The sequence below is a fragment of the Crinia signifera genome, chromosome 4, assembly GCF_055691185.1.
Source record: "Crinia signifera chromosome 4, ASM5569118v1, whole genome shotgun sequence".
Taxonomy (NCBI): domain Eukaryota; kingdom Metazoa; phylum Chordata; class Amphibia; order Anura; family Myobatrachidae; genus Crinia; species Crinia signifera.
Genome location: NC_139220.1, coordinates 101,777,652 through 101,802,467, shown reverse-complemented (window position 1 = coordinate 101,802,467; position 24,816 = coordinate 101,777,652). Strand labels below are relative to the sequence as shown.

General features: G+C 44.4%; 1 protein-coding gene across 2 annotated transcripts in view; it reads right to left on the bottom strand.

The window, feature by feature from the left end:
* Positions 1–24,816, bottom strand: part of CFAP43 (cilia and flagella associated protein 43) — a 73,115-nt gene that overhangs the window by 44,350 nt on the left and 3,949 nt on the right. For both annotated transcript variants that reach the window (XM_083182057.1, XM_083182059.1), the window contains exons 4-14: positions 23,879–24,046; positions 22,283–22,433; positions 17,802–17,958; positions 16,388–16,470; positions 12,756–12,887; positions 11,311–11,427; positions 9,828–9,908; positions 9,513–9,661; positions 7,583–7,686; positions 4,994–5,149; positions 3,035–3,204 (exon numbers count right to left, since the gene is read on the bottom strand). In XM_083182057.1, the coding sequence (XP_083038183.1) occupies positions 3,035–3,204; positions 4,994–5,149; positions 7,583–7,686; positions 9,513–9,661; positions 9,828–9,908; positions 11,311–11,427; positions 12,756–12,887; positions 16,388–16,470; positions 17,802–17,958; positions 22,283–22,433; positions 23,879–24,046 (1,468 nt within the window). The remainder of the gene's footprint in view (positions 1–3,034; positions 3,205–4,993; positions 5,150–7,582; positions 7,687–9,512; positions 9,662–9,827; positions 9,909–11,310; positions 11,428–12,755; positions 12,888–16,387; positions 16,471–17,801; positions 17,959–22,282; positions 22,434–23,878; positions 24,047–24,816) is intronic.

Genomic DNA, 24,816 nt, shown 5'->3' with positions numbered 1-24,816 from the left:
GTGAGCGCCCCCCTCCCGCGATTTGCGGCAAAACCTCCCCCCCCGCGCACCCCTCCCCTCCCGCGATTCGCGGAAAAAACACCAGCTCCCCCGCGACCCCCCCTACCGCGATTCGCAGCAATAACACCCCCGCGACCCCCCCTCCCGCGATTCGCTGCAAAAAGAACCCCCCCACGACCCCTCCCGCAATTCGCGGCATAACCACCACCCCGCGACCCCCCCTCCCGCGAATCGCGGCAAACCCTCCCCCGTGACCCCCCCCCCGATTCGCGGAAACCCCCCCCCCCCCGCGACCTCCCTCCCGCGATTCGCGGCAAAAAGAAACCCCCCCCGCGACCCCCCCTTGCACGATTGGCGGCACCCCCCCTGCGACCCCCCTCCCGCGATTGGCGGCACCCCCCCCTCCGCAATTCGCAGCAGCCCCAGGATTAAATGGCACATGCAAAACACTGACATGGCTATGGTCGACAATGAAAAAGGTTGACATGAGTTTTTGAAGATTTATTTTTATTTATTTTTTATTTTTTCATATTCATTGTCATGTGTCGACATGGACACCAATGAAGTGCCACACTTATGTCAACATTTACATGTGTTGACCTTTCTGTGTTGATTTTTTTCTTGTGGCGATTCGCGTCACACCCCCCTCAACCCCCCCTCCGGCGATTCGCGGCACCCCCCCGCGACCCCCCCCCCTCCCGCAATTCGCGGCAACCCCCCACCGGAACCCCTATGAACCCCGCGATTCGCGGCACCCACCCCCCGCACCACCCCCCCTCCCGCAAATCGCGGCACCCCCCGCGATTCGCGGCAGCCCCAGGATTAAATGGCACATGCAAAACACTGGCACGGCTATGGTCGACAATGAAAAAGGTTGACATGAGTTTTTGAAGATTTATTTCATTTTTTGAATGTTTTCATATTCATTGTCATGTGTCAACATGGACACCAATGAAGTGGCACACTTATGTCAACATTTACATGTGTTGACCTTTCTGTGTTGATTTTTTCTTGTGGCGATTCGCGTCACACCCCCCTGCAACCCCCCTCCCGCGATTCGCGGCACCCCCCGTGACCCCCCACCTCCCGCAATTCGCGGCAACCCCCCACCAGAACCCCTGTGAACCCCGCCCTCCCGCGATTCGCTGCACCCAACCCCGCGACCCCCCCCCCCTCCCGCAATTCGCGGCACCCCCCGTGATTCGCGGCAGCTCCAGAATTAAATTGCACATGGAAAACACTGACATGGCTATGGTCGACAATGAAAAAGGTTGACATGAGTTTTTGAAGTTTTTTTTTTTCATTTTTTGAATATTTTCATATTCATTCTCATGTGTCGACATGGACACCAATGAAGTGCCACACTTATGTCAACATTTACATGTGTTGACCTTTCTGTGTTGATTTTTTCTTGTGGCGATTTGCGTCACACCCCCCCCCACCCCCACTCCCGCGATTCACGGCACACACACACACACCTCCCCCGCGATTCTCGGCACCCCACCCCGTGACCCCCCCTCCCGTGATTCACGGCACACCCCCGCGACCCCCCCTCCCATGATTCGCCGCAACCCCCGCCCCGTAACCCCCCCTCCCGCGATTCACGGCACCCACCCCCGCGACCCCCCCCTGCCGCAATTCGCGGCACCCCCCCGCGATTCGCGGCAGCTCCAGAATTAAATTGCACATGGAAAACACTGACATGGCTATGGTCGACAATGAAAAAGGTTGACATGAGTTTTTGAAGTTTTTTTTCATTTTTTGAATGTTTTCATATTCATTCTCATGTGTCGACATGGACACCAATGAAGTGCCACACTTATGTCAACATTTACATGTGTTGACCTTTCTGTGTTGATTTTTTCTTGTGGCGATTCGCGTCACACACCCCCCCCCCCACAACCCCCACTCCCGCGATTCACGGCACACACACACCCCCCCGCGATTCTCGGCACCCCACCCCGTGACCCCCCCTACCATGATTCGCTGCAACCCCCGCCCCCGTAACACCCCTCCCGCGATTTGCGGCAACCCACCCCGCGATCCCCCTCCCGCGATTCTCTGCAATCCCTCCCCTCCCGCGATTCGCAGCATCCACCCCCCCCCAACCCCCCCTCCTGCAATTCGTGGCACCCCCCGCGACCCCCACTCCTGCAATTCGCGGCATCCCCCGCGACCCCCACTCCTGCAATTCGCGGCACCCTCCGCGACCCCTCCTCCCGCGATTCGCGGACACCTAAGTTGCAATACAGGGCATCTTTCATACAATTCTAACCATATTTCTCTTATACATACGTTCACAAATTAAGGGGGCGCAGCCCCTTACGACGGTGTGAAGAGCGCCCGTAGGGCGCGATGAATCACCTAGTATATATATATATATATATATATATAGTATGTTTGTGTATGCTTTTATGTATGGAGGCAGTGTATTGATGTGTATATATATATGTATGTATGTATGTATGTATGTATGACAGAGGCTGTGTATGGCTGCATATATATGTATGTACTGTGTGTGTATGTACTGTATGTATGTATGTAATGAGGGGATGGATGGATCACAGAGGTAGTGTATATACAGTATGTGGCTGTATTATAAAGCACCACTGACTACCCTATTTATACTCACCTCATTTCTTTTGTACTTTTTGCTTCTGCGGAACACTGAGGGGGGTTGGGGGGAGGTGGGGGGGGGGGGGCGGTATCCTGTAGGTTTGCCTAGGGCGCCTAGTTGCCTTGCACCGGCCCTGGGTGCCAGTAATATATAGATTGCTGCCATGTGCCAGCAATCTATATATTACTGGCTTATATATATCTATGCATTGGTGCCCAGTGGTACCAGTAATATATAGCTTACTGGCATTTGCCAGCAATCTATATATTACTGGCTTATATATATGCATTGGTGCCCAGTGGTACCAGTAATATATAGACGCGGAAGCAGGTACAACTGAGATAAATGGTAGAGAACAGTCATGATTGACAACATTTTTTACATTTGCAATAAAGCAATAGCCTAAAATTCATTTACCTTTGGCAGCAAAAACTTGTAAATATTCGGGGAGTCACTGCAGTACCCATATATAGAGCTAGCATTGCTTCCGAGAACAGCTGAAAACAGAGGCTGGTCCACTTTGTATTGTTGCTTCTGGATCATGCTGTCGTTAAACATCCCACGCAGATCAATGTAATCAGTGGGACCTATTAGTGCAATGCAGAGGAAACACATTAGTGCAAAACATAAACCTTCATGTGCAAGAAAGCACTGTATATATAAAACTATGGGCCTAATTCAGCATGGATTTCTGATTAGAGAAAAAAAAAACAGATGCCTGTGATCAAAAAGTCACCGCCCAGACAGGAAGTAAGGTGCAAGGTGTTTAACACCTTGCAAAATTGCGAATCAATCCTGAAAAAATTATGCATTTGCAGATCCATTTACAAAAACCCAACCATTAAACAGTTTTTCCCCATCTGAGTAAGGGGGTTAATTCTGGTTGATTTGCAAGGCTGCGCTTTGCGAGTCCACCAAACCCCACCTGCAAATGCAGGGCCACCCTCGCAGCATGTGTTCCAACGCACAGGCTGTGAATGGATGTTTAACATAAACATCCATTTGCCGGGCAGGGGAACCTCCCACATAATTTGATGGTCGCTGACTGTCGAAAGATGTGGAAGGTGCACGCATATAATAGTGCCTTTCAAGTCACTTACATATGCATGAACGCTGGGAAGGAAATGGACGGGCAGCCGACATCCGGTGATGTCAGCTGCCCGCCCCCCACACCAGCGTCACAGCCTCATTAGCATGAGAACGCCCAGCGTTCCCATGACAACGCCCATGAAGCAATGGGCTTTCCCATATGCTAATAGGGCTGCCTCTTCACCCCCGCCCGCTGTCCTAGGTGAGTGCACCCGAGGAACAGGCGTCTGCAGATGCACAGAAAAGCGTCTGCGAATGCACGGGGGATGCGAATGGATTAGATTACCCCTCTAAGTGTAGTGCTTACACTATTCTGGTAAAGACCCAGGCTGGAAGCAGTCATCGCTGAAATCAGAGACCCAACCAAAAACCACCTAAGCACGCTTACATTTTGACAAACACACCCAGAAAATGCCATGCTTCAAGATGGGAGTTCTATAGAAGATGGGATGTTGCCCAAAGCAACCAATCAGATTCTACTTCTTATTAAGCTTCTCCCGTCTCTGGCAGTGTGCCTCTGTGCAGTGTGACAAGGTCAGAGGTCGCCCTGGTTGCGCTGCCCTCCACCGTGTCTATTGCATCCTGCCGGGCTCCAGGACAACAGCCCGCCCACCTTGCTTTTGGCAGCATCATGGCTCCCAGCTCCATCGCCCACCCCCCCGGCTCCCGGCTGCACCACATAGCTCCCATCCGCACCACATAGCTCCTGGTCATAATGCACATATAAGCAAATATGCAGCGCGGCCGGGTTTTTTTTTAATTAGGGAAGCCAATCCCGGGAATCACGGGATTAGGCATTTTTCAATCCCCAATTCTGAAATTGAAAAAATGCCCTGGGATTGGCATCCCTAGGCCACACTATAGTGCCCCCATCCACAGATTGCAATACACAACTTATTGCTTCTCTGGTGCAGTGCTTCTCTATCTTACATCATTATGTATTTGCTTATACACCATCACAAATCTTTTAATAGAAAATAATAAAGTATTTATTTTTTTAAAACCTTTTTTTGTCAGGACCAGTGCCTATACACATCCTTAAATAGCACTTGTCTTATGACAAAACCAAAAGCAAACATTATCATCCTATTAATTTAAGGACATAACTAAAGATCAATGGAACTCACATGGTACGTATTGTTTTTAAAGAACGTTGTATGACCAGGAGACTCGCTGGTGTCACCGCTTCCTGTGGTACTATAGTACATAACGCACAAACACAGAACTGGGAACCATAACTATTTGGTCACAAATGTAGTTTCCACACACAACTTCTATAGCATTTACTTGATAATATTTTCAGAGATAGAGAAAACATCTCCAGCTGGGTGCCACCTTCCTCCTTCTCCTGCTTTCCTGTAGGACATACAAGTGCCAGGACCTTAACATGTTGTGTGTCCACTGAGCTTAGTGATGACAATGACAGGATATCTCCGCCAACCACTGCAAGAGAGAGAGAAAGATTTGCCCATGCACAAGGTGAACTGGGATATGCAGCTACAGATGATGAATTACTGACTTCAGCTGTTACCATACAAGTCTAATTAAGTGTTTTAACAACCTTTGGTGCAAATGAAACAACTCACTTGTAAACCATGTGGGTATCTACTTACTAAAAATATGTAATAATAATCACAGGCTAAAATAAGTGTCCTGCTAAAGCCCCAATGCATTGTGCAGAACCCCTGTGAACTTTTATTAGTAAATTGTTTTCAAATAACTTTCTAATGCTTTGATAAAGTAACAGAAATCTTTGTATCTATCTAATTGAGTTCTTGATGACTTTGTCCTTCTCCTCTCTGGGAGGAGCCAGGCTCATCATGTAATTAGACCACGCCCCATTTCTGCAGCATTCAGCTAATTGTGGGTCAGAGTGGAGGGAACAGAGGGTTAATATAATATGAATGCGTCATATTGGACGACCCGTCCCCTATGGTATTATACTTGTACAATCAAATGGGTAGTTTCCTGCACCTTCCAAGAGAGTAAGTGTGGATAAGTGTTATGTATTTCTTCATGCTAGCATATGATAGTAACCCAGTAATATGTAAGCACTTATAATAGGTAATTAAGCAATGTATTTAAGGGCTTACAACACTGAACTGAAAATGTATAATTGATTGTTTTTGATCAAGTGATTTTTGTAAGCCCAATAACCCAGTCTTGATTCGGACTACGTACCAGAGGATGTTGCTGTAAGCTGGAGCCAGAAAGCAGTTTGTCTAAATATACATAGCTTATATTTCCCTATAACTATAGCAAGCGATAACTCACATTCTAGTTTTCATATACTGATTTTCTCTGGGGAAAATGGAAATCGAATAGTGTCAGTATGAAAAATGTAAGTGCACGGCAGGAGAGTAGGGGTCATTTGTGCCACGCTGAACATGTAACATCACTAATTTAATTAGAAATAAGGTTCCTATCTTTTTTTGCCAGACTTCCAGACAGGAGGTGTGGCCAAAACTGCAGTAGACTAAAGCCCTGTACACACAGTTCGATTTTGGCAATTTTTCTAATAGATTTTGCCTATATAGTCACAATCAAATCGAATTGAAATCGTTTAGTATACAGCCACATTAGATCGTGATGCGCAGCCCCATGGCATCAAATCGAATAGAAAAATAGACTTTGCAGGCAAGACTATATAGTACAGATCTAACTATATAGTCTAAACGGAATGTGTACACTGCACCATGTGATTTGATCCCGATTGAATCAGGATGGAATAGAGATGAATCGCAGTGTTTGGGGCTTTACAACCATTTCATTTGTCAAAGTTTAGACCAGTGGTTCCCAGTGGTTCCCAACCCTGTTCCTCAAGTACCCCTAACAGTGCACATTTTCCAGGTCACCCGGCAGGTGCACTCATTATTCAGGCACATTTTAAAAGATCCACAGGTGGAGCTAATTATATCACCTGTGATTCTGTGTGGAGAGCTGGAAAACGTGCACTGTTGGGGGTACTTGAGGACCAGGGTTGGGAACCACTGCTTTAGACCATTTTCTTACCATTTCTCCTCATGCCCTGAAAATGCCATAGCATCCCATCATGTCTATTTATATGCCTCAGTGCCCTGTCATGCCCCTTTATATGCCAACCCAGAGGCCCTTATGCCCCGACTCTTGGCCTCTATATGTTAACTAGTGACTCATGATTGACAATGGCAGAACAGATCAGAGAAAGCCACAGCCCCAAGCCTCCTTGCCTTTTGCTACCTGCCCAACAGCAGATATCTACCTGAAGGACAAGGGCCTCTAACCCTGTGAACATGGACATAACTGTCCCCGAAATATCTTCCTATGACCACACCATTAATGAATATACGCTGCTTAGCAAACACGTCTGAATCAAGCCTAAGTTTATCTTTACATGGCTCTATATCTGTCAGTGACTCTGGTGACATATGTAAGACCAGAGGCACTTCTAGAGATGAGGAACCCTGTGTGCAGACTCTGGGCCAGATGCACTAAGCTTCAAAAGTGATTAAATGGAGAGTGATAAACAGCCAGCCAATCAGCTCCAGCCTGACATTTTTCAAACACAGCCTGTGACATGGCAGGCAGGAGCTCCAGTGGGTAAGTATTGAAAAGAATGGGTGCAGGGTGTGCAAATTTTTGATGGACAATTATTGTACTAGCTTTATTTTCATAGTAAAATCATTGCTCTTTTTACATTTCGGGCATAAACTTGATCTGGAGCATCAGGTTTTAGAACCCAACACTTAGCAAATAAACCATTAGAGAGAACATAAGCCCATGAAAACAATACAAGCTCTCCCTATCAGTTGCCCAGTCATATTAAATGCCAACAACAAATTATGTTTTAACAGTAGATTTCAGAAGTAAAATCCATTCTAGCATCTAGATAATTACCTGTGTATCCGAGAACCTGGAATGAATTGGATGGCCTGACGTCTAATACAAATATGTGTCCATCAGCTGCTCCAGTCATGAGAAAATTGCCTTTTTGATCAAAACTAGGAAAATATAACAGTAAATGTGTAAAGACCATGCTATATGCACCTGTGTACTAGTAAATGTTCGAAAATATAATTTCCTTGTTTTTGAAAAACTGTTCTATTAGTAATCAAGGCACAAACACCATACTAGATCTATGTAGATGTGTATACACACACACAGTTTAATTACAGCGTCACACAGAAATACTCTGGGTACGGAAATATTAGGATTTTGCTCTTTTTTTCCCCCTTCCAAATATGTTTTATTGATCCTCACATATCACAGTTGTAACAGACAGTAGGGATAAAAAAAACATAAGAGTATTAAATGAGGAGCAATCCACAATTTTCCAAAAACATATATAAATAATAAAAAAAAATTAAAAAAGAGGCATAACATGACAACTCCGGTGGTAACTTAATGGTGGTTTGAGCATTGATATATGATCAGCAATACCGTATATAGAAATATAGGCAGCATTGACTATTAGAAGACGGGAGTTAAAAAAAACAATCAGTGATATAAAAGACAAATCAGAAAACAAAATAAACAAAAGAGCAAAATAAGAATTAAGCATTAAACAATAATAAACAAGTAAATAACTAACAGCCAGTTCCTAGTTCCAAGCCATCAACCCATCCATGGACCAATCCAGTCATCCAGCGAGAAAGGCTTTTGTTCTCAAGAACATTGAAGGAACAGTGCTCCTTTTGACACTCTGAAGGAGGGGAAATCTTGCAATAACCCAAGGCAGCCGTCTGTTCGTACTTCATTTGAGAGCTCTTTTATTATTTTGTTACAATACCCTTAATTAAATAACACACTTCAATACTGCCATACCCAGGATTCAACCCCATAACTTATTGCATTCCAGTTAAATGCCATACTATTTGATCCTACATAAAATATTAGTGTCTAACCACAAAAGCTACCTGTAAATTGCAAAAAATATCAGTATTTCAATTGAAATTATACAGTATATTTAGTGCGCAGCCACACATCCAATTTAGCTGCAATGCTGATATTTTTTCAAAGTTCCAGGTGAGCTTCAAATAGTCAGAATTCTCTAACTTTCTATGCAAGGGCAGATTGCTCAATGAATGCAATGTCACAGCCGATGGGTTTGAATCCCGGGCATATAAGCATCTGTAATAAAGGACAGTGTGACTGAATAACAAAGAGCTCTCTGGTTATGTTAATGAATGCTGTATAGTTACTAGGGATGGAAGCGATTGAGGCTAGCATCTACTGACCACCCCTGTCTTCTTCCTCTGAGGAGGGAAGCTACAAATGAAAGCTGCTACCCTGCAGCACTGTGTGTGGTGGCACACTTTGCACCAGCCTAGTTATGGGCTGTTTGTCCAGTTTAGAAAATTAATGCAAACATTGGAGTAGTTGCAATGGGAAAAGCCATATTTTCTATACAGTAACCTGTTGAAAGCTATCATAAAGAGGAGGTACTACAGACCCTGGAGGTGAGGGGACCTTGCAATGCTAGATTCCAGGCCCCCTTTCTTAATTCTAAACCTGGAAATGGCCAGCACCATGCAGTCAAGTCCACTTTTGAGCTACACAACAGATGTGCTGACCTTCTCACCTCCTCAGACGAGTAGAGGGGGAGTATCATATGAGCATGTGCAGGTCTGGTGCATGTGCAAAGTGAAGATTTCAACAAGGCCTCATTGTCTGTGTACCAGTCCTGCACATGCTCAGAAGCTGATACTGTGTACATGCATCCCCAGATGTTGCTATGGAGTACAGCATTGCCTTGTGCTCCTAGTATAATATTAGAGAAAGTATAGAAAGATCCAGCGTATTTCAGTGTAACACTATAGTAACTCACTGCAGGTGTAGCACTGGGACATGGTAAAGTCGTTTTCTTCTAACTATACGGGGAGCTTTAACTTTCATAACATCAATGAAAAAGATATGTCCGCTGCTACTCCCAATAGCTGCGTAGTTAGATGATGGGCAACACGACATGCACGTCGCCTGAAGGAAATAAACAAGAACAATATTATCCTGAAGAATCAGCATGTGAAGGAGATAATATAATATACCATGTGACCTGTACAAAAGGTTGATTATGACACAAAGAACAGGAAGTTACAGAAGAATAACAACCCAAATATAAAGTTTAGATATATAAAATAAATACCTGTGTATCGATACACAAAGTGCTGATGTGCGCGCCATCCTCCAGTGACCACAGCTGCACTCTTCCTGATCTTCCCACACTCTTTAGTTAGAAAATATAAAGTTACATCTAACAGCTACAAATAAAGTTGAGTTTAGAAGTAAGTGCAGATTTTCCCAACCGATTCAATATATATCTATTCCACAGCTTTCCCTCTCTTGAGTCAATATTACAAGATTTTGCTGCATGACAAAACAAACTAATAGCTGCTGTGAACATTTAGCAAGTTACACAAACAGTTAATGTTAGAAAAAAGTTAATGGGTGGTACTACCATTGGTGCAGCAGGAGCAGTGCCCAGGGCCCCTGAGGACTAAGGGACCCACTTCTGGCCATGTCACCCTCTTCCTATCACCCACAGTTTTTCCCTGTCACACTTTGCCTTCCCCTGCCTTTCCCCATCACCCTCTACAGAACAGAACAGAAATAAGTTCCCGGACCTACAGATGGAGCCCACCTCATTCAGGCTGGGGCTGGCGATCGAAGCGCCAGCCTCCACCATCTGTCGCCAGATGCCGGAAGGGGGCGTGCGCACACGAGATCCTCGCGTGCCCATTACGACGGCACTCCCAGTCGGTCGCCGCTGCCTCCCACCCCCTAACTCTGCCTGCCTTCCTGAAGTGGAGATGGGGAGGGTTTCTAAACCCTGACGCCGAGTGACTGGGATGCACGTGCGTCCCAGTCAGATGGAGCCCCTCTCAGCCAGCGCTTGCCAGCGGGGACATTCTGGCGAGCCCTGGAGCTGAATGAGAGGGGTTACATCTGTATGTGTTACATGGTCGCGACATCCCAAAACAAGCTATTTATCAGGGATTTATTTTCAAGCCTGTTCATTCTTAAAAAAAGTCCCCATTAACTGCGCCCTACAGGCTGCTCTTGAGGCTAATTGGATAGCCTCACTTCTTCAGTTGGCCTACAGTAAATTACCACAGTAACTGAGCGGCAGATTTATTACGCTCGGTGAAGTGATTAAGTGTCTCGTCTTTATCACCGGCCAATCAGCTCCTACCTGTCAGCCTGTAACTTCACAGTTCGGATCTGATTGGCCGGTGATAATAACCGGACACTTTATCACCTCACCGAGCTTAATAAATCTGCCCCTGGTTTTTTGGCACTCTGCATTTTTGGCCCTCTACATTAGGTTAAAAAAGGATCTCCCAGAGTCCTCCTTCATTTTATGATAGTCAGACTTATGGTTGCCCCCCAGATTCTGGAGCCCCTTAGCAGCTGCCTAAATCTGCCTAATGGTAGAGCCTACCCTGGTAGACATCCTAATGATCATGATATGACTAACCAACCCTAAATTGCAACATAAAACTAGCATTACTTGTTTAAGACCTGTTATTACACGGGCACTGAAGTATAAAGATATATGACATATTAATCTCAGGGGAATGTGCACATTGCATTTTTGGCAACTGGCATTGGAAAAGATTGGCGCTTACCAAACAGTGACTGGTTCCATTTGTCACAAGATCAGCAGCGATTATGTCTTCATTGTATGAATTTAATAGTTTAAATGGCTCTCCAGATTGTTTGTGGGGGTACAAATATACAGAACCCTAAAACAAAGATGAAAACAGTCATTGATATTGAAAACTAACATTTACTGGAACCCTATATTACATATAAATTAATCATTAATATGCAATTTATATGAAACAGATGCAGGACTTCTATGTTCATGCAAGTTTCTTAAACTTTATTCTTATTGATATTATATAATATTTATATTATAGCCTTTTGCTACCAATTTTAATAATTAGAACTACAGTAGCTATTTTAAACTGTACCAATTTACTTTCTCTTGTAATAATTTGTGTTACATGTACTTAGTGATAAAGTTGCAGTACCCCCAATTGAAATAGAAATAATAATAATAATGGCATTGGTTGTCCTTTCAGGGGGGTATTTAATTAGCTGTGTTAATTTTTTGGCCCATAAAGTGGGCTATTATCACACTTTTAGCCATACTTGCCTCCTTTTGAAAACTAGTTTCAGGGAGATTATAGTCGGTAATAGAATTTTGCACAGTGCCCCATTGAGGGGGACGTGTCATGCTCCCCCCAAAGGGCGTGTCTAATTCCATATATGGAGAGAGTGTGAAAAGAGATTGTGAATGTGGCACCTGGAAGCGTGGTTATGAATGTGGCACCTAGAAGCGTGGGTGTGCACTGCTACATCTGACAGAAATCTTTTAAAATTACTTATATCCAAATGTAAATGAGCCCCAAAGCAGTTAGTAAGAGCTACTATACTTGCTAAAGTGCTGGGAAATGGTGCTGATGATTCAATGTAAATGCATCTATCTCTCATTCCTTTCCCCCCCAAAATGTAACAGTGTAATGTGAGCTAGGTGACATGAGGGAGATTACTAGACTAATGAGGGAGAGAAGGAGATTGCTGTTATTTCAGGGAGTCTCCTGCAGAATGCAGGAGGGTAGGCAACTATGCTTTTAACCCAATGGTCATTATCAGGATATCCTTTTACAGGCCATTTTTTTCCATCGGAATATGTTTCCTGAAACAAGTTCTCGGACTCGTGTTTTATCGCCACTTTAAGGGCTGTTTATCGAGGATTATGCTTTGCAAGACTGAAGCATGTGAAGTGCCCGAGAGGGCCGTCTATACAGCATTGTAGGTCTAGGGTAAAGCAATGCACTGGAGAGCCTTCCCGTCCATTCATGGGAAAACATGAATACATAAAGACAAACAATAACTTAACCTCACATGCAGAGCTTCTCTCCACATGATTCCATACAGTGAATGGCTGTCAGCACTGTGATAGCTCCAGTCATCCACCAACCACTGTCTTGGGAGGCAGATAAAAAGAGATAGAGGCTGATAGAGGCTGATTTTGCATAACACCATCCTGTCAACTTTAGTATACCTTGTTTGTTGCAATTGAAAGCATCCTGTAATCTGGGGAAAAACTGATGCTCTCAATAGGTTCATTTGCATTAAAGCATTCTTCAAATTTCATCTCTGAGCCCTTTAGGGAGCATGACCATAAGATTCCATCCTGGAGGCAGAAAATAGTAAATGACAGCACTGAATGGAAACAATATAGGTTTCTTTAATGCAGGGACGACTGTCATACAGAGAAACACAATCACAGATCTGCCAAACCTATACTTGTCGGCAGTGCTATTTTTATAGGAAAATAGGTTCAGGAACTGGGGGCGGGGGCAGAAAGTGGGCGGTGATGTGGGAGGAGCTACAAAAGAGGCGGGGCATTACATAAAAAAAGAAAAAGAAAAACATAATTACTCACTCCGTCACGCTTATTATACATATGCCACACACAGAGATTTCCATTATACATATGCCCCACACTGTGATGCCCATTATACATATGCCCCACACCGTGATGCCCATTATACATATGCCCCACACCGTGATGCCCATTATACATATGCCCCACACTGTTATACACCGTTATACATAAGGCCCACACATAGATGCCTGTTATACATATGCCACTCACATAGATGCCCGTTATACATATGCCACTAACATAGATGCCCGTTATGCATATGCCACTCACATAGATGCCCGTTATACATATGCCACTCACAGATATGCCAATTATACATATTCCCCGCTCCGTAACACAGAGAGATGACCGTTATATATAAGGCCCACACCAAGATGCCCGTTATACATAAGGCCCACACGAAGATGCCTGTTATACATAAGGCCCACACCAAGATGCCCATTATACATATGTCCCACACCGTGATGTCCATTATACATATGCCGCACACAGAGATGCCCGTTATACATATGCCACACACAGAGATGCCCGTTATACATAAGGCCCACACAGAAATGCCCGTTATACATAAGGCCCACACAGAGATGCCCATTATACATAAGGCCCACACAGAGATGCCCATTATACATAAGGCCCACACAGAGATGCCCATCAAACATATGGCCCACACCAAGATGCCCATTATACATAAGGCCCACACAGAGATGCCCATTATACATAAGGCCCACACAGAGATGCCCATCAAACATATGGCCCACACCAAGATGCCCATTATACATAAGGCCCACACAGAGATGCCCATTATACATAAGGCCCACACAGAGATGCCCATCAAACATATGGCCCACACCAAGATGCCCATTATACATAAGGCCCACACAGAGATGCCCATTATACATAAGGCCCACACAGAGATGCCCATCAAACATATGGCCCACACCAAGATGCCCATGCCACTCTGAGATATTTCAGACAGCAACAGCAGTGATAAATATAAAATTGCATTAATTAGTGTTCAGTAAATTACCAGACAATTGAGGCTGCCGCTCGGCTTGAGGGATCAGATGGGAGAGTAAGCGCCCTCAGGCAGGCAGGTGGAGGGAGAGTGAATCCTCGGGGCGCTCCAGACAGGCGGGCGGGAGAGAGCAGCAAGAGAGGCGGGTGGGCGCAGGGCGGGACAGCGTGTCTCGGCGGGTGGCAGGCGTGGGAGTCACCATGGATGTGCACTGACACTGACGTCAGGCGCATCCATGGAGTAGGAGGCCAAGGGGCGGTCGCAGGAAGAACATCTTCCTTTGCGCCGCGGAAACAGAGATTGGAGATAATCTCTGTGCTGCAGCCCGCGCCCGGTGTTGAACTTCCGGAACGCCATTCCTGGTGAGGTCATTTTTCAACTGAACTTCAGGAACGGCGTTCCGGACTGTTCCACCACAAATATAGCCCTGCTTGTCGAGATCCTTAAGAGTATGTGAAACAGCAAAGAATATTTGTAATTGCATTTATGTTTCACTATAGAAAGCACCAGTGGCAAGTTTTTAGTTATACAAGTAGAATAAATGCACAGCCTGGTTTTCCATGGTTGTTACACAGGAATAAGCTATGTGTTAGTCAGATAGGGCCTATCTGATGTCACGGGACACTAGTAAATGTAAGAGGCATTATTCTAATGACTGAGGTCTTAATTGATACACCCAATGGGGAAATTTACTAAGATGGGAGTATTATTTCACATGAGACGTTGCTATGGGCAACCAATCCAATACTATCGATTATCTTGTAGAAGATGCTAAATAAATTAGAAGTAGATTTTGATTGGTTGCCCATAGCAACATCCCATGTGAAATAGAACTACCATCTTAGTAAACTTTCCAGAATGAGCCTGACGTTTCTGAGGCTGCTTTCCCTTCCGCCTCAACATTGTAATCTATGCGTATGAAAGTGCAATAATATGCCACCCACTGTTCTAGCATTCGCTGATATAACCATCAGTATCGATACCTACCATGAAAGGTGCAAGAGATCAGTTAGAAACAGGTGCTCAGTCCCTGCACACATGAAACAGAATTGAATGGAGGTTTACATACATGCCTATGGGGTAAATTTACTAAGATGGGAGTTCTATTGAAGATGGGATGTTGCCCATAGCAACCAAACAGCCAACATCCCATCTTCAATAGATCTGCCATGTTAGTAAATTTACCCCTATGACTTCCATCATAAACAGCTGCACCATGCATCTTGTTACTCTCCCCCAGAAACACTACTGATGGCTCTGTTGGCACAAGATGCTGCACCTGCTTGCAACTTTGGACGCATCATGGGCCAGATGCACTAAGCGTCAAAAGTGATAAAGTGGAGAGTGATAAACAACCAGCCAATGAGCTCCTACCTGAGATTTTTCAAACACAGTCTGTGACATGGCAGGTAGGAGCTAATTGGCTGGCTGTTTATCACTCTCCATTGTATCACTTTTGAAGATTAGTGCATCTGGCCCCATATGTGGACACCATATTTGGCAATTCAGACAAGCCCCACAGCCAACGTCCATTGGGCCTGATTCAAACCGATGTTGCGCGTCTGCGCATGCGGGTATCTGCGCATGTGCAGGCGTATGGTGCGTGCACCCACGGCGACCTTTCGGGTCGCCGGGTGCATGCACCCATGCTGAGGTGGGGGGGGGGGGGGCGGAGATGGGCCGGGGGCACCGGGCTGCTCCATTACCATATGGGAACGCCCAGCATTCCATGGGCGTTCCCATTAGAATGCTGGGCGTTCTCATGGTAATGAAGCAGTGACGCAGGTGTGGGGGGCGGGTAGCTGACATCACCGGATGTCAGCTGCCCACATATATCCACGCCAGCGTGCATGCAAATGTAAGTAACTGAAAAGTCACTTATATATGCGTGCACGCTAAATATCATTCGATGGTCGGTGACCATCGAAAGATGTGGGCGGTTACCCGAGCCATGCGAATGGATGTTTATGCAAAACATCCATTCGCAGCTGCTTGGGCGAAGCTGCACTTTGAGGGGGCGGCAGGGGGGGGGGGGGGCGGTCTACCCGGGCGGGGTATGGTGGACTCGCAAGGCTGCAAATTCGAACAACCTGAATCAACCCCATTATCACAGATGTCTGATTCAAAATCAGGCCAATGGGATTTAAGTTTTGATTTAATAAGACAAATAAACGAGTTGACTGACAAAACAGAAACTATAAAATATCACATGTAACAGATCAGCTCTTACACTTCCCGCAATGTAGAGTCCATCTCTATAAAGCGCCATAGTGTGTATGCCTCCTACACATAGAGCCGTTCTAGGTGACTGTTCTGGAGAATAAAAGTGTTTGTATTAGTGAATTACACATATCGGTTATGTAAATAAAACAATATAACACTGAACACTAGTGGGTGGACTAAGGGCCTGATTCAGACCTGATTGCAAATTTACACCGCAGGCGATTATCAATACACTGCGTATGCTTACGGCCCGTAACGCACATGTGCAAGGCCATCCTGCGATGACGTCCTGTAACTTTTCTTTACGCATACGTTCACAAAGTGAGTGACAGGAAGTAGGCTTCTGGGGTGGAAACCGGTCCTTGGGAGTGCTAAGAAAAATGCAGGCTGCCAAGGAAAACGTTGGGATTGTCAGGGAAAATGTTAGTGGTGCCTTAGTGTCTTAGGGGAGGATGCGTGATGTCAGTTCCAGCCCAGATATGTCTTTGTCCATCGCACTGCCCAGTAAGTTTCCGGCTACGCAGCACCTGTGACAAGTTGTGCCCAGTGTAAAAATCATTAGACGGTGAGCCTGTTATGATGGGTTTTGGACACATTTGCACAACTGCAAATGGATGTGTAGCCGTATACATCCATCCACACAGTGTGCACATTGATTCGCAACGTGGGATGTCACGCTAGTGAAGCAGTGGCTTAAGTGAATCCTGGACATGTTTCTTTGGGATTGGGCTTCTGGTCTCATTTAAATAGAAGCTATAATGAATTAATGGTTATATTTTCTCTTCAACCACTTCTAATTAAACACACATTTACTGCACTCACCACTTGCCTTCTTCCCCCATTCCTGTCCGGCCTCCCTAATTTCCCTATCACACTAAAATCCTGGGTCCAACCAGGGTTATTGAACACAGTTCAACCCGTGTCACAGCAGTTCAGTTCCCTTTTCATATTGCACCTTGGACCCAAGTTATTCCCAAGTTGTCCCTGTCACACCTGTGCCTGCTCTGCATGTCACTCACTTGAGGCGGACATCAATATAAACAGCCAATCAGCAGCTTTAAAACATAATCTAGGTCATATAACCGGGATGCACCTTTCACTCTACAGTTTATCTCCGTTCTTTACTACATCCAGGGGCAAACGCATGATTACTGGAGAAGGTTACCAAATGTTTGCTTTTAGAGCCATTGTCAAAATTCCATGAAGAATACAACATTAGCATGCTTAGTTGGAAATTGTGATGCGATTTGAACAATCTATATATAATAAAGCTCAGATTTGGCACATTTTCTTTTTCTTCATTCACTACGCTATAGGGGAGTGACTACCCCATGCCAGCTGCTGTTAATTGCCCAACACACACCCATTTGTTCTTTCTATATTAATCAGAAACAGCCCATGTAGGACATACAGTATGTTACCATTTGTTGGTTGCTCTGTTAGCCGTAGAGAAGTAACTTTCTGTGTCTCCGAGTTAATGGACAACACATGTCCTCCTTTACAGCCCACATACAAGTCAGATGATGAACTCCAGCAATGAGTATTGGGTTTAACGACAGGTTTTCTTTGTGCTATTGGCTTAAATGAAGAGTAAACGTAGACATAATACATTAATTTAATATAACATTTTACACATTATACATTTTAATTAACATGTATGGACTAGACTGAGGTTACTTTGTTGCAGCAGTAGTACAAGTGGTAATCATTGTTATAATATATATATATATATATATATATATATAGAGAGAGAGATATATATCTATATATATAGATATATCTATATATATAGAGATATATTCAGACACTGTGAACACAAAGCATGAGATAGTAGGCGGCACTCAGTTGGATTTATATAAGAATCTGTATTGAAAAGTGCATTTTTAAAGCATAATTACAGCAGTGTCCATGACGACGTTTCAAGACCTGGACGGTCTTTTCATCAGGTCATTTGTGCAAATAAAGCAAAACCATGTGCAGGTTATAGACAAACAAAGCAAATTATAACTTGCACATGGTTTTGCTTTATTTGAACAAATGACCTGATGAAAAGACCGTCCAGGTCTTGAAACGTCGTCATGGACACTGCTGTAATTATGCTTTAAAAATGCACTTTTCAATACAGATTCTTATATAAATCCAACTGAGTGCCGCCTACTATCTCATGCTTTGTGTTCACAGTATAAGTGTCTGCAGCATAGTCTAAAATTCAAATAGGGGAGCCACGCCAACTATCAGTGTGTTCCGGACAGCGATGTTTGAGGTGGCAGTTGGAGTAGTTCCCCTATTTGAATTTTGGATTGTGTTACATCCACACCTCTGGAGGTGCCACTGCCTTGGACTGAGCCTTGTGGTATTCCAAATCGCAAATAAAGTGTAGAGGAAATGGATCAAGCGTGGCTAACAGTGAAAGATCAAAGTGATAAGTAGGATAAGACCAAGTTGGCAAAAGTGTCATATGCAGAAGAGATCCAGGATAATTACAAATAATTAATGGCCTATTATGGATTGTTTCTGGAGCCAAATTTGGAGCTTACTCCAAAATAACTGGACTACGATATGTTTTGTGCCAAAATAATGTCAGTTTTGCAGGTGGAATAATGATATCTGGAAGTTAAATGATACTCTTACAAAAAAAACAAGCTTTGAAGTTTTTTATTTGTGGATAGAAATCATTTTTCATTATAAGCAAAAAGCCTGACATTCAGCTCCCAGTACCAGGTCAAAGTGATGGGTCTGGTGAGGAGCACCCTGAGCGCTGCTTAAACAGTAAAGTTGACCAAAACAAGACATGGGGTGAAATTTAATAGCGTTCAGTTCAGTTTTTGGTCATTTTCCGAAAATCGTCCATTTTATAGGATGTTATTTGTGGCAAAAAAAATCTCACTTTTTGGTGCGAATTCGCACATCCACATGTTTTCCCATTAGAATTTGTCTGAACCATGCTCAGATCATTGTGACAAAATTTGTAGGGTTCCCCTGTATTTCAAGAACCAGCACCGGGCCCAACCAGCCACTACGGTAATACCACAGCCGGGGGGTGACTTTTTATACAAGTCCCCCCGGCCAAAGAATTCTCCCCCTGACAGATCAGCATGGGCAAGGGTCCTGGGGAAGTGGGGACCCCCCCAAAGAAGGGGTCCCCCCCCCTCCAGAACTTACCTGCCCATGTTGAAGCCTGGGGCTGTCCTCGATTTTATAAAATCTTGTGTACCTCTATTTGTTTTGCCCCGTGATTTTATGAAACCGGGACCTGCTCTTTGCGCCCGGGGCTGGTTATGCTCAGGAGGAGGGATCCCACGCCATTTTTCCACTTTCCAAAATCGCACATGTCTGGAAATGTGCAGATTTTCATGACTAAAAATCGCACATTTTCATGACTAAAAATCTCAACATATTGCACCTTATCTCACTTTTTTGCTGTGAATTTGCATCTCATTAAATATGTGAAAATCAGGCCAATAATGCATTTTAAAAAAGTGTGATTTGTTGCAACTTCACTAAATCTTGCCCATGATGCTTATGAGTTGGAGGCATGAAAAATATTATATATTTTTTTAATTTTCATTGTTTGCCAATATAAATATACATTCTATCTTGTTCTACTAAATAAATTATTTAAAATATATTTGTCTTAATTAGGTAATAAACATGTTGTCCTGGTTCTACCGCAAGATCACTATAGCATAAGCTTTGTTTTGGTCATAAAGGTGTTGCACTCTATTTAGGCTTATCTGTTAAGTAACTTCCCACCATTATATGCTACAGATTTAATAAGATACTGCCATGGTTCCCAAACTGTGTGGCATACCACACATGGGTGCGGCGAGACATTTACAGGGGTGCCACAGGTTGGTGATCCAGGACAAAATCAAGAGGGTGTTAAGCCTTGCTAAATGATAAAGTGGAGAGAGATAAAAATTAACCAATCAACTCATCACTAACATTTTACAGGATGTGTTTGTAAAATGACAGAAGCTGATTGGTTGGCAATTTATCACTCCTAGACTGCCCAAAGTTTTTTGTGGTCAATCTGAGCTGCTGGCTGTAAAGCATAAAATAATTTGAGAATCAGAAACACCATACTGTCCAGTGGCACCACCACATAACTGACCCTAAGAATAACAGCTTAATTTAATTAGAGATGTGCAGACTCGGATTCCAGAGATCCGAGCCCCCATGGATGTCTTCATTCCGAGCCCGGTTCCGAGCAGTGCTCGGAGATTCCCGCCTGACTCGGGTCCATCCGTGTGGGTGGAACGTCATCGCCCGGTGCCGGATCTCGCAAGGCTTTAAATAGCAGCTGCCGCGCCTGCCATCTTCACTCCAGTCTAGTAGTGGGTTGGGAGAGGGTGTGTTGGTGCTGCTGCTGGGGCTTAAACTTGAGCTTGACCTTGAACGCAATATTTTATTCGCTGGGGCTGTCTCTCAGTGCTGCTGTGTACTCTGTTCTCCTCTCTGCTTAGGGTGGGATCACCATAGCAAGGAGGACAGTCTAACTGTGTACTTGTAGTACTACTGTCTCCTCTGCGCTGGGGCCTACCTCTGGTGCTGTGCTGTAATATTATATATTATATTAATAATTCATTTTTTTATATAGTCCACTGGTGCTGCCTGCACTGAATCTGCCAGTATTATTTACTCAGTCCACTGTTTCCCCTGGCAGTGCTACTGCCTAAGTGTAACTACCTAGTACACCTACCTAGTACATACTAGGCTGCTATATATAATTTAATTAAAAAATAAGACCTGTGCTGCGTGTGACTGTAAAAAATTATTGCATGCAGCTGGTGCACGGACGTGTGCCACTGAGTGCCACTGCCAAGCAGTACCTAATAATAATAAAATTATTTATTATAAATTCTGCTGGTGCATAATAGTCTGCTACTGGTGCTGTGTAACTACCTTTTGTGGTGGCCGCTGGCAGTGCTACTGCCTACCTACCTAGTAGTTTAGTTTCTATACCTACTAAGCTGCTATATTATTAATACTTAATTAATTTAATTATATAACGTCCACTTGTGCTGCCTGCACTGAATACTGTGAATAGAGGTTGCCAGTATTATTTACTCAGTCAACTGTTGCATTGGTAGTGTCACTGCCTAAGTGTACCTACCTAGTACAACTACATACTAGGCTGCTATATATAATTTAATTAAAAAATAATACTTGTGCTGCGTGGGACTGTAAAAAAAAATTCCATGCTGCTGGTGCACTGACGTGTGCCACTGAGTGCCAAGCAGTACCTAATAATAAAATTAATTATTATAAATTCTGTTGGTGCACAATACTAGTATTGCTGACGTATCTACCTGTCTTGTGCCTAGTAATGTCTTATCTACCTGTCTGGTCTGGGGCTCACTGCCTAATACTGCCGTATCTACCTGTCTGGTCTGGGGCCCACTGCCTAATACTGCCGTATCTACCTGTCTGGTGCCTAGTACTGCCGTATCTACCAATGCAGTGCCACTCTTACATGAGCCATGTGTTTGTGCCGCACACTTTTGTGGCTTAGCATTGTTATCCAGCTACCTCGGTGCAACCTTTTGCCCTAAAAACAATATTGTGAGGTGTGAGGTGTTCAGAATAGACTGGAAATGAGTGGAAATTAATGTTATTGAGGTTCATATAGCGTAGGAGCAAAAAAAAAAAAAACAAATTCTGCGATTTTAGGAGTTTTTATGCTTTTAAAAAAAAAAATCAGAACCCAAAACCAAAAACCCCAAAACACGAAAAGTGGCCGGTGCACATCCCTAAATTTCATATTTGTTTCTGAATTATTCAATTAGAAACCTTTGGTCTACGGGTGCTATGATAAAGATAGCTGCTTTTCTGGAGTTCAAGGATTAAAGAAAGTCGGGGAACCACTGAGATACAGCATTTAAATTTAGTATTGACTTACTTTGAATCGTTCTGCTTCACTACCCACTAAGCCAGCAATGGCAGGTACAGGCATTAGTGGTCCAAAGTAGGAGAGCTGAATGTCTACTTGAGCACTGATAGGTCCATCCTCTGCAGCCACTGTGCCATCCTCATAGGGAAGTTTCACTGGCCTAACGATTAAAAGTAGCATTAGTTGTGTCTGTAATTTCTAATGAATTAATAAAATATAGTCCCTAATATCTAATATTAGTATAGATCTCAACATGGATAGCTTAAATCAGGCATGTCCAACCTATGGCCTTCCAGCTGTTGTGAATCTACAAGTCCCATCATGCCTTGCCACAGTTTTGCTATTAGGTAATACTTAAACTATGGCAAAGCATGCTGGGATGTGTAGTTTCACAACAGCTGGAGGGCTACAGTTTGGACATGCCTGGTTTAAATGTATGTTAGTGACAAATACTTTAAGAGCAATTTAAAATGTTTCATGAGTGTCACACACAAAGGTTTTATTTGGTCAAATAAATTAAACTGACCATCTATTTGGATTAAATTTAACAATTTACATTGATAAGAATATATCTTAATGCCTTTGACTTAATGCTACAGTACATTTTACCAAAAATATGTTAAGCAAGGCGGTTTAGACTAGGGGCGGGATCAGTGGTGGCTCGTACCTTATTGGGGGAGGGGGGCTGCCTCTGGCTGCAGTGGGGGTACCGCGATGCAGGCACCCCCTCCCCCTGTCACCGCTGCTGCTACTTCCTCTCCTCCTGGCGCCTGTGCTGTGATGACCGGCGCCGGGACTGGCGCATGCGCAGTACAAACGTGTACTGCGCATGCGGCCAGCTTCAATGGGCTGCTTGGGCAACAGCCCATAGAAGCAATCTTGGTCCCAGTTCCTGTACAATATAAGTTACAGGCACCGGGACCAGCGCGTGCGCAGTACCGATATAGGTACTGCGCAATTGCCGTTTTTGCACGGCAGCCCGCACAAAGGTGTCCTGGAGGGAGGGAAAACCTCCCAATGGGACTGCCTTTGTGACTGGAAGGTCGGACTTCCAATTGTAAGTCACTTCCAGTCACAGTGAAGCCAGTGCAGTCTCACAGACTGCATCTGGCTTCTCTACAGTGGCAGATTTTACCTGGGGGGGGGGCTGCAGCCCTGCAGCCCATTGGTAAAAACCGCCACTGGGCGGGATGTACTAAGCCTTGAAAGGTGATAAAATGGAGAGTGATAAACCACCAATCATCCTGTAATTATTTTTCAAAGACAGCCTGTGACATTGCAGTTAGGATCTGATTGGCTGGAGGTTTATCACTCTCCTTTTTATCACTTTTCAAGCTTAGTACATCTGGCCCAATAACAAAAACCTACCGAGTAAATTATTCTGACATAACATGAATCAGCACCAGAGTGGAACCTGAGTAAATATAAAGAAAATCCCATTTGACAAAACCAGAAGATGAGTATACAAATTTTTACCACTACCCCAGCACCTACAGCCTAGGCCCTAGGGGTAACTAAATGTATTGCTTAGAATGCAATAAAAAAACAAAACATAAAATACAATAATGCAAAGACTTATACAAAAGCACGAAATTGCTTCCTTACATTGCTTTCAAGTGGTACACTGTGTTGCAGACTTCAATATTCCAAACAGTGAGAGACTCTTCACTAGACAGGCACAACTGGTGCCAATCCATGGGGTTAAAGGTCAGATTGGTAAACCCGGAGCTCAGATTGGATTTGCTACATAGCGCAATGCCTTCCTGCCAGTTCCTGGTGTAAAGAAATAACAGTATATGGTACTTGTGTAGTTTAACGGAGGCAGTTACTTCCTTAGCATAGTGTCCCTGTCAGAATCAGCGTAGTGTTCCCGCGGCCAGTGTAGTCAGTCAGCGGCCAGCATAGTTAGCGTAGTCAGTCAGAAGTAGCGTAGTGTTCCGACGAGCGTCCCTGTCAGAAGTAGCATAGAGTTCCCGCGGCCGCTTAATGAGCCTCGTGAGGGGGGCATGTTACGCGTCCTCCCGACTTGTTCATACCCCCACTATCCACATCGGCTTGGAGTTGATTTTATAAAGTGTGGTGAGCGCAGTGGGCCCTGTGAGGGGATGCGGAATACATGTAAAGTAATCCGCATCCCCTCGCGGGGCTTGCTGCGCTCGCCACGCTTTGGGCTCAGAGCTCGGTGGCTCGCCACACTTTATAAACTCAACTCCTCACCGATGTGGATAGTGGGGGTATGAACAGGTTGGTGGGACGTGTATCGCGTCCCCTCGCGGGGCTCGCTGCACTCGCCACGCTTTGGGCTGGCGTGAATAGTGGGGGTTTCAAATATAGGCATTTGCTAGTATGTGCATGAGACACACTTATTTTATTTATTTATTAACAGTTTCTTATATAGAGCAGCATATTCCGTTGCGCATTACAAAAGGACTTGCGGCCGCACCCCCCTTTGTGCAGGAGACGCACGTGCTACCGAACCCCTAACCCTGTCGGCAGGGTTGCCGTACCCTGCCGCAATAATTACTGAGACGCAGGAACGTCTG